At 44.7% G+C, this 10,702-nt stretch overlaps 1 protein-coding gene across 1 annotated transcript in view; it reads left to right on the top strand.

The window, feature by feature from the left end:
* Positions 1-5,606: 5,606 nt before the first annotated feature.
* LOC105984754 (peptidoglycan recognition protein 3-like) overlaps positions 5,607-10,702 on the top strand; it is a 17,103-nt gene continuing 12,007 nt past the window's right edge. Inside the window, exons 1-5 of the mRNA XM_013015027.1 lie at positions 5,607-5,631; positions 6,180-6,254; positions 7,130-7,331; positions 9,336-9,454; positions 10,347-10,499. Of these exons, the coding sequence (XP_012870481.1) occupies positions 5,607-5,631; positions 6,180-6,254; positions 7,130-7,331; positions 9,336-9,454; positions 10,347-10,499 (574 nt within the window). The remainder of the gene's footprint in view (positions 5,632-6,179; positions 6,255-7,129; positions 7,332-9,335; positions 9,455-10,346; positions 10,500-10,702) is intronic.

Below are 10,702 nucleotides of genomic sequence, written 5' to 3'. Positions count from 1 at the left end.
AAGCCTAGAATTCAGGCCCCACGACCGGACCGCCCCCCCCTCAAAAAAAAAAAAAGACCAGACAAAACAAATGGCCTGAGGTCATCAGCTGGGGAAGTCACAAAGCACCAAATAAAGTTAGAGGCCTTGGAACTTTTGGCCAGTCTGTAGGATGAACAGAAAGGAACAATCTAGAACATTTAATAATGGCTCTCAGGTGAGAGCTGTGGACTGGGCCAGGCTGGGCAGTAAGGGGAATGAGGACTTGTGGATGAAGGCGGATAAATGGAGACCAGTCAGCCTTGCAGATCTTTCTCCTTTTTGAGCTGCTTGGTTTCCTCTTTGATTTATTGTTCCAAAGATAAGCTCACAAACCATTCCATGTTAAGGGTGTAGCAACTTACCCACTAAGTGAAAACACTAAAACATTCAGTTGCTAATAAAAATTTCAGGCTTGAGGATGTTGACAAGATGTATGAAATGTATGAGGTAGTGCCTGTCATTCACCAACTGCAATTCTGAATCCCCTTGCTAAGTGTCTCTCCTGAGGTCTTGGCCCAGGACCCTTCAGAAGATGAAGGTCACTAACATGTCTGGTAGAGGCCAACAGGCATCTGAGGCTCCAGGTCCTGGGAGAGAACTCCCAGCTCCTGTCATTGAAGTGTGCTGTGGCTAGTCAGTATTTGGAGCACAGTGGCTGGTCAAATGCCCTCTCAAGTTGGCAGAGCACCTTTCAGGTACTGAAGATGTCTCAAGCATTTCCACTTCAAGAGGCTGCAACTCAAGTGCCTTTGGCAGAGCCTTGAAGGAAAATATGACACATAAACCTCAACAGAGAAGGAGAAAGGGTCCTGGTGTGTACGCATTACATATATATCATGGAGAACAGCATAATGAACACCCTCAATTGTTATTTGGAAAGGGAGAAAGAAAAATGTCAGGGAAGGATTATAATGGAGGTGCTACATCACACTGTTAACTTCCCTTTTTTATTATTAATGGATGTGACTTCCAAACTAAAAAAAAAAAAAACCCAAACCAAAAAAACATAAGCTGGGAGAAGCTGGTGGCTCATGCCTGAATCCTAGCTACTCAAGGAGGCTGAGATCTAAGGATCAGCATTTAAAGCAGGAACGTCTGTGAGACTCTTGTTTCCAATAAACTACTCAAAAAAGCCAGCAGTGGAGCTGTGGCTCAAGTGGTAGAGCACTAGCCTTGAGGATAAAAGAAAAGCAGCTCCGGCCAGTGCTCAGGCCCTGAATTCAAGCTCCAGGACTGGCACAAAAATAAACATACACACAAATGTAACAGCATAAGAAAAAAAAGAGAGAGTGTTTGGGTATTAGCTGAAGATGGAGGGCTACTGTCAGGAATGGGTGAGGAGACAGCCTTGGTTTATTTGAGGGAGAGTTTCTCGCTGAGGTAGGGGCACAGGATGAGTGAGCAATGGTTATGACATCAGAAGTCCTAGGGATGTTACCTTGTGAGTATCCTGGAGAGGGAACTTCCTATTTGTCTCCCTTTATCCTAATCCCTGCTGGGGACCTTGGAGCAAGGGGGTATTAAGGTGTTGGTGAGTGATCTGAACCTGTAGCCTTCAGATTCCTGGAACAGACCTCTGTCTGTGGGCAGAATCCTCACAGGGATCCCCAGGTTGGCAGGGCTTATTGAGTGCTGGGCATGAGGAAGGAGCCCAGGGAGAATTGGGCAATTGTGCCCTTTCCCAAGAAGGAGGAACCGATAGGCTTATTCACAGGGCGGGTGCCCTCAGCCTGAGTCTGATTTCAGCTGAGTTCCTCTTGGAGCTGTGGACAGAGCCTCAGATCCTGTCTTCCTTCTCTCTCCAATCCTTTTTTTTTGGGGGGGGGGTACCATTTTTAGAGAGAAGCCAGAGCCTGAGTGTTCTGTTCTGGGGAGGTAGTGCCCTCTAGTGTGAGGGAGAGGAGTTTGGCCACGGAGGAGGAGGCACCAGCTGGAGGAAGGGCAGAGCCTACAGGCCAAAGCCAAAGAGAAGGAACTGCCAGCCAATGAGGGGCGAGCAGACTACACCCTGAGCTGCAGGACGGAGACAGCACAGGTCCTCAGGTATTTCTTCTAAGTGTATTTCTTCTTCAGATGCCTTCTCCCGAAGAAAGAGCTGGATGCAGTTAGGTGAAAATGCAAACATAATGGAGAAGGTTCCTGTGGTTCTCCCCTACCCACCCCAACAATTAGGAAAATTTTATCTAGTCTCAGTTTTCTAAATTAGCACACTTTGTTTTTTTTTTTTTTGCCATAACTGTGGGTCTTGGGGCTACCTTTCCACAAATTTTACTTTTTCTATTGAGTCTTGAATCCTCATCTGTATCTCCCCCCGACCCCCCTCTTTCTGATAGTTCTTTATTTTTAAATTTATTTATCTATTTATTTGGTGACAATTCTGGGGCTTGAACTCAGGGGCCTGGGTGCTATCCATGAGCTCCCCTCTGCCCCCCCCCTCAGGGCTAGCACTCTACCCACCTGAACCCCAGCTTCACTTCTGGGTTTTGGGGTAGTTAATTGGAGATAAGAATCTCATGGACTTTCCTTCCTGGTCTGGCTTCAAACTATGATCCTCAGATCTCAGCCTCCTGAGTAGCTAGGATTACAGGAATGAGCCACTGGGCCCTGGCTTGATATTTCCTTGTTTTAAGTGAAGAGGCTATACAGCGATGTGAATGTGAATCAGGGTTCTATCCTGTCTTGTCAACTCAAGGTTTGCAGTTGGGTTGAGAGGGAGGAGGTGGAAGACATTATCTGTTCTGCTACTGGAAAGGCATGGCCTGGAATCAGCCTTCAGCCTTCAGTCCTATGAGGTAGCTATTGTGAATTAACACTCAAGGTTGTGGATGTAGCGGGATTAAGTGACCAGGGAAAACCTTCATTGACTAGAATTAATGGTGGCTTCCAGTAGTGTTCAAGAAACCAGCTCCTTTTTTGAGAGGCTTGAGTTTGGGAAAGTTAATCCTTACCTCTCATTGGACTAATGAGGAAGGCTGAGTACTTTCTCACATAGCTTTTAGGTATCTGCTTCATTTTGTCTTTGGAGCACATGTTTACTGAATGAATGCTATCCTGGGTGTTTATCACTAATATTGCTTGCTACAATCAAGGAAGATTTCATATCCTCAAATCTAAGGTTATGAAAATATCCTAAAAATAGGGTTCATTTATAATGGCTACTGCAGATTTTAGAAATTGCGATTATCCACCCCAGAAGGATGAAGATTAGGCACTGGAATCTCAGTGAGGGACCAGGAGTTTCCTGAGATAATAAGAGGAGGATGGGGAGAGGGCTAGCTAGCCACTGATATTAGCTTCCTCACATTTGTGTGTGTGTGTGTGTGTGTGTGTGTGTGTCTGTACTAGGGCTTGAACTCACTACCTGGGCCCGTCTTTTAGCTTTTCACTCAAGGCTAACACTGTATCATTTAAGCCACCACTCTACTTCTGGCTTTTTGGTGGTTAATTGAAGATGAGTGTCTTAGGGACTTTCCTACCTGGTCTGACTTTGAACTTCGATCCTCAATTCTCAGCTTCCTGAGTAGATAGGATTACAGATGTGAGCTGCTGCTACCCGGCAGCATCTTCACATTCATTGTGCATCTGGTGTGGGCAGAGGACCTGAGAAAACTGAGCCTTTGACACTAAAGAGGCTGTGGTGTGATGGGTAGGCAGACAGGGGCACCATGTAGTAGGTTGGTGCTTTGGTTGTAGAGTGAGAACGGTCATGTTAACTGTCAGCATCTTTCCAGGCAGGTCTCTGTCCCTCTTAGGACCACCATCCACATTTTCTCCGTTGGCATCCTGGAACTCTGTGAGGATGTTGCCCTGGCTTCTTATCTTTTCTGCTTTGGGTCTCCGTGTCTGGGGTAAGTTTTCTTTCTTTGTATCACAAGTGCTTTTGATGATGGACAAGCATCTGTCCTTCAGTTGAATATTAGAAATATACCTAGTGCTCTACCTGGTGTAGCTAGCTAGCAATTTGGAACACGGTTCTGGAGTTGTCATATCTTCAGGCAAATTCTTTTTTTGTATGCTTTTTTTATTGTAAAAATACTGTACAGAGGGGCTGGGAAGATGGCTCAGTGGTAGAGCGCTTGCCTTGCATGCCTGAGGCCCTGGGTTCGATTCCTCAGCACCATATAAGCAAAAAAAGAAAAAAGCCGGAAGTGGCACTGTGGCTCAAGTGGTAGAGCGCTAGCCTTGAGCTGAAGAGCTGAGGGACAGCGCCCAGGCCCAGAGTTCAGGCCCCACGACCGGACCCCAAAAAAATACTGTACAGAGGGGTTACAGTTACATGAGCAAGGTAATGAGTACATTTCCTATGGAGCATTGTTGTTCAGGAAAATTCTCATCCTGCTATTTGCTATGATCCCAAACATGGAGACTTCTTTACTTATACTGATAGAAAGATAGTGCTGAAAGCTGGCGGTGCATATTACAGGCATGAGCCAATGGTTTATCTTCATTTTTGTACTAGTCATAGTTAAACACAGAACTATGGTCTACATTTGTAAATGAATTCAAATTCCTTAAGAGTAACAATTCCATTTACTACATCAAAATATTTCTGAGAGTTTTATACTTATGGTAAGACACATCACAAATGCATATTAAGTAAATGCTATTAAATTAAAATGGACAACTGTTTGGTGATTCTCAAATGCTGGACAAAGGCTATAATTTCCGGGATCACTTCTGTAGTCCATTGAATACTGGACATGGTTTCATGTTGCCTGATATACATAGCTGCTGTTTAGAAGCAATAATATAACTTTGCCTTCTGCTTCTTTGGCAGCTAAATTTAATAGGATCACTTGAAGTTAGTGTTGGAGAAACTTACAAGCCAGGGAATACATAGCTAGCCTTTCTGAGGCCCTGATCAGGAAGTAGCTTGCCCAAGTGAGGCAGTGACTCATGCCCTGCCCTCACCCCAGAATGAATCCTGGTTCCCACTGTGCACCTGTCCTACCACTTGGTGTTGGCTCTGGCCTGATAGCAGCTCTTTGGATCTGAGGGTCTTTGTTAATTGTCTCTTCTAACTTCCTCCTCCTCCTCCTCTTTCTCCTCCTCCTCCCTCCTCCTCCTCTTTCTCCTCCTCCTCCTTCTCCTTTTTCTCCTCCTCCTCTCTCCTCCTCCTCTTTCTCCTTCTCCTCTTTTGTCTTGTGCTTCCTCTTAGAGATTTGGCTCTGAACCCCAACAGTCTCTCCAGCTGCCCAGCACACGTTCAGTGTCAGATTCAAATATTTGCTATTGTTTTAGAGTTACGGTGGAAATTTTCAATGGCTTTGTCTTATAGACAGAGAAACAGGTCCCAAGGAGTCAAGGACTTGCTCAGGTTCATCCGGCAACTCTGGGGAGGCTGCCGAGGGTTGTGGTTATAACTCAAGTGCTGAGGTTCTGGAGACTGGTGTCCACCTCTTAAAACTTCTATCATGTTAGACAAGTCATTTCAACTCTCTGGGCCTCGGTTTCCATCTGTGTAGAGGGAGTAACTATTTTGTGTTGCTTATCTCATGAGGGTGTCCTAAACCACGTTCTGATAGCATCCTTGAGGCTTTGCCATCACAGACCTGGCCGATGGGAATGGCAAATGCTATTGCCGGATGGCTATTGCTCCCAAAGTCTTTGGTATTGACTGGGGACTGTGGAAGGTGAAGAAATGTTGGTGATGACTAATAATTCAACCAACTTGTTTTGAAATGCTTAATTTTTGAGGGCAGTCACAACGATACATCTATTTCTAATTTTGAGAGCTTTATATGCCACCAACGTGTGCTCAATACAAATATTAAGCATTTGCTCAAAATAATGACAGCCATCTTGTATGTATCTTGTATGTAACACTCTGCCCGTGGATCGGCTGGTAAGTGTATAAGTCAACTGGGGCAGCCAGTGCTGCTCAGATAAGGCAGCAGAGGAGTCTACAGAGCTCTGAATGGAGAGAGGGTTGGAAAGAGCAGGCCTCCTCATCTCAGAATTAAGGTGGCCGGTTGGGGCAGAGGTGGGTGGGAGGCAGCGGAAGGCTGAGACCAGAGCTAGCTGCAGTTCTTCTGTGTTGCTTCCTGGAGGACACTGGGGAATGGGGAGGCTGGAAGGCTGGGGGCAATGGAAGGGGCGCACCTGGCCGTGCTGCCTGTTTTCTTCTCTTCATGGACCATTGCCCCATTCCTTTGCAGGAGATGTCCTGCAGTTGTCCTGGAATGAAACCCAAGCCAGCGATATCCCAGAGAAGCTTCTAGACATGTTAGTTGGTATCTCACAGCTCACTCACAGGAACCACAATAGTAAGGCATTTTAGGAGATTGGCTGGGCTTTCTCAGGACTTGATTATGTCTTGTCTGGGAGTGGGTGGATGGGCGAGAATCCTAAAGAGCTCACTTGTTAGTCACTCCCATGAACTATCCTGAGTCCTTAGGCAAAGGGAGGTTCTTCTAAAAAAGAAGAAGAGAAAAATCTAGAAGAAGAGGGGAGAGAAAGTACAGTGAGAGAAGACATGTGCCCCACTCCTTACCTCCCACTGTGGGAATGGAGACACTCGGAGAGCTCCCAAGGCTCTGGGAAGGGAGAGATGTAGCCTTCAGGGAGCCTACAGATTTGGGTGGGGGTCTCCTACTTCTACCTCTGGAGAGATCTCACCTGGAAGAGAGAGTTACATTCCATTTTTTAGGAAACTTCCTGTGGGCTCTGGAGTCCCTAGTTGAGAAGGCTGGCAGAACTTTCTTCCTAATCACCATTCTGAATGAAGTCTATGATCAAAGACACAGATAGAGGTCCAGAGGCCAATGCCAGGATGGGAAATGAATTCTAAGGCATCCATGCTAAGTTGCTTCAAGATAAGGCAGTTTAGAATGTTGCCTGGAGATACTTTCTGAAGGAGGGGAGATCACACACAGGCAAGAGAGAAGTTGAAGACCAGGGAAATGTGAGAAAAGAATAGGGAAGGAGGCAACTTGACAATGCGGAGTGCAGAGTGTCTGGGTAGTTGTTTAGCCTAAATAGGGCCATGAAGATGAGAAAGGGAGGCTGTGGGTGGAGGAGGCCTCCCTCTGGGCTCCTACCCCATTGTGGGGCAGGGCAGAGCCCTGGATAGGGCCTGTCGCATGTCATCCTGTGATCTCTTTGACAGGCATTCCCACCATAGTCTCCCGCAAGGAGTGGGAGGCGAGACCACTCACCTGCACAGCCCTGCTGAGCCCACCTGTGGCCTACCTCATCACGGAGCAGCTCATGGGGATGGAGTGCCAGGAACAGAACTCTTGCAGCCAGAAGCTGCGGGTGCTACAGTCTCATTCTGTCCATAACAAAGGCTGGTGTGATATGGCCTTCAAGTAAGAGGCTGGGCAGCCCCTTTCGAAAGTTACCTCTTTTAAGGCTCTATTTTCCCTCCTCGGTTTCCCTGATTTTTTTTTCTGGGCTTTATTAATGCTGCTTTAATGATAAATAAAAAGGATTTTTTTTTAAAAAAGAAAAACAAAACCCATAGTCCTTCAGAGGCTATGAGGAGGGACTGCTAAGAGCCATTTGCTTACACAGGAACTCTTGAACTCTGGAAAAGAAGCTGGGAAGGTTAGATGGACAATACCTATAGTCCCTCTCTGAGAACTTGTCAAGTCTTGCAGTTCACAGATCTGAATATCACCTAAATCAGATATCACCTAATTAGGCCCTTCCAGTTCCTCAGAGGAGTGAATGGATAGGAGAAATATTGCAATCTTATTTCACAAGGGAGAATGCCACAGTCTAGGGGATCTCAAGAATTTGTTTAAAATGACTCAGAGCAAGGAAGCATGGACTATGAGTAATGTCAGAGACTGCCTGTTAGTCCAGCTCTGTGAAGGCCAGTACCCACTTAGTCCAGGACCCTGGGAAACACTTTCCCATTTGTTACCCAGAGGAACCACCTTACCAAAGAGGTGGAAGTGGGGTATATAGGGAAGAGTAGGCCTTGGAACAGGTGGGAGGAGAGTCACGTGTCAAAATGAACCTGAAGACGAAAGATTCCTGCCTTGTGCATTGAATATCTACCTACTGGGAAGACTATAATAGAGACCTAGAAGCTTCTCTTCTCATTTAGACTCAAGAGTGAGGTTACACGCACACGCACACACACACACACACACACACACACACACAAGCATGCTTATATATGAGAATATATATGTGAGTATGTATATACAGATCCTCATATAAATATATTACATCAAATATTTGAGAAAGATTAGAAATGGCATTTTTTGTCTACAAAAAGTGACTTCTGATTTATTCATTTTGCACACATGCCCTTTAAATTTATTTTCCACAGAAATAACTAAGAGCATCTAGAGGCTCTGTTTATAGCCACCAGGATCATCTGCAGGCCCTGTACTTAGGACCTCTGCTGCTCTGTTGGTGTCACTGTAGTGTTAACTGCTTCAGGGTAATTAAGTGTTTCTAATTGACTGTGCCTCTGAGTGAGGTTTCTGCAGAGATGACTCAATATTCAGTGCAGCTGTGTTCACATTGGGCTAACCAGAGGCAGCTGCATTGTGACAGAGGAATCTCCTGGAAGTAGTGGTGGCCAAGCCAGTGAGATACGAGATCTTTGTGCCCCCATTCCCATTCCCCAGTGTGAGGTGGGAAGTTGGCCTGACTCAGTGTGGGGGTCTTTACTTGACCTCCAGGAAATATCCCTTGTGTTCAGTTTGCTTTGGAAACTCATGATCTAGTCAAAGCTGATATGTAAACAGTCATGAAAACATCAGTTTTGAAGCCATCTAGAAGGTGGAGGATGAGAAATAATAAAGAGACAGAAATGAAGAAGGAATAAGTAGGGAAAATAAAAGAGTATGTATATCACACTTAAAAAGAAACTGAAGAGCAGATGATGTTCTAAATACACTTCTGTGATAATGAAGAGTTTATGGGAATTACAATGGAAGAACTAAAGAAAAAGTAAAAATAACACAAATTCTGAATTTTAGGGTAATGTTTTAAAGAATGTTCAAGTGCTTCATCCTGTAATGTAAAAAGGTGATGAGTTAATTCTTGGGCCCTTGAAAATGTTCACCTAAGGTCCTCACATCCTTAGTAGTCACACATTCAAATTCTACCTTGAATCAAAAAAGTATTTTTTAAAGTAAGATCCTGGAAAAGGCATTCAAACAATCACAGCCAAAAAATGAAGTGTATTCTTGGGTCTATTGGTTTAAATTTTTTTCTGCTCTATATTCTTATACTATTAAAGAATAGTACTTATTTGTGAGCATCAAAGACCCTGTTTCCCTTTTAAGGATCAGTGAAAAGGATTTTCTTACAGAGATTTACTACTAAACCAATATTTCCTTGCTTGGCAGCTTCCTGATTGGGGATGATGGCAGGGTGTATGAAGGTGTTGGCTGGCACTTCCAAGGTTTGCACACTCAAGGATACAACAATGTCTCCCTGGGCATTGCCTTTTTTGGCAATAAGATAGGTAATGGTCATTTCCCTGTGGACTCTCGTAATTACTTTTATTGCTTCAGCCTACATCATACTTGTCCCCTTTTATACCTTCTTTTGAAGCTCTTTGCTCATTAGATTCTATGACATGTATTTTTCTTGTCCTTTCTTTTTGTGGTCTGCACTCTGATGTTGCTGACGCCACAGTGGGCGTTGCTTGGGTGTACTGTTAGTCCCACCTGGAGTCTGGATGTTCACAGTGATGCTTTGGATGGAGGATGGGTGAGGGCAGAAAAAACAGGGCTTATTTCTTCTTCTAGTGTCTTCTGTTGGTAGAAACTAGCAGGAATCCAGCAGGCAAGTAAGTTGGGACATAGAGTTTGCAGGGGTCAACAACAGAACATATAAACAAAAAACAGTAGAGTTGTGTGTGGGAAGGATGGAGTTGAGAGCTTATAGATAACTTGTACCTCCAAGTATCTCCAGTTGATGATTAGGTTAGGAGTAACCTTTATCTTAGAGGGGTTCTGTGAGAATTGTGTGGGCGAGTGGACGTAAAGAATGTACTACATGCCCAATTATGGCAGCTACTCAGTATATATATTGTCAGTCTCCCCTGTACCCATCCCAAGGTATACCTGAGTTGGTCCAGTAAGCCTCCCTCTGCATGTGCCTTTTATTTCCTCTTGGCCCTTCTACCTGTAGATGGATACTGTTAGGTTGGCTCTTGGAAGAGGTTGCCAGTATTGGCTGCTGAGAGCTCTGATGGATAGTTCTTGTCTTTTAGACCTTCTGTCATGACCCTTGAGGCTATTTTCTATCTTCCTACCCATCAGCCACTCAAGCTCAGGCAGTCATACCACTCCTTTTCCTGGTATAAAGAACAATTTACTAATAGTTCTATGTCCATGTTATGTTCTCTAAAGGTAGCAGTCCAAGCCCTGCTGCCTTATCTGCAGCAGAGGGTCTGGTCTTCTATGCCATACAGATGGGTCACCTGTCACCCAGGTATGTTCAGCCACTCCTCTTGAAAGAAGAGAACTGCTTGGCCCCTTCAAATCCAAAGACACCTAAGAAAGGTAAGACCTTAATTTCTCCTCATCCTGCTTCTTTCTTACCCCCATTTGTGAATATTCCTTTCTGGTTGGACTCTTTTCTTTCATTTTTATTTTATTTTTTTTTTTGATTTTTTTTTTTATTGTAAAGATACTATACAGAGGGTTACAGTTACATGAGTGAGGTAATGAGTACACTTCCTCTTGAACATTGTTAGCCCCTCCAT

The sequence above is a fragment of the Dipodomys ordii genome, unplaced genomic scaffold (assembly GCF_000151885.1).
Source record: "Dipodomys ordii isolate 6190 unplaced genomic scaffold, Dord_2.0 Scaffold26, whole genome shotgun sequence".
NCBI classification, from domain to species: domain Eukaryota; kingdom Metazoa; phylum Chordata; class Mammalia; order Rodentia; family Heteromyidae; genus Dipodomys; species Dipodomys ordii.
Note: the sequence above shows the minus strand (reverse complement) of the source record. Positions and strands in the feature narration are given on the sequence as shown.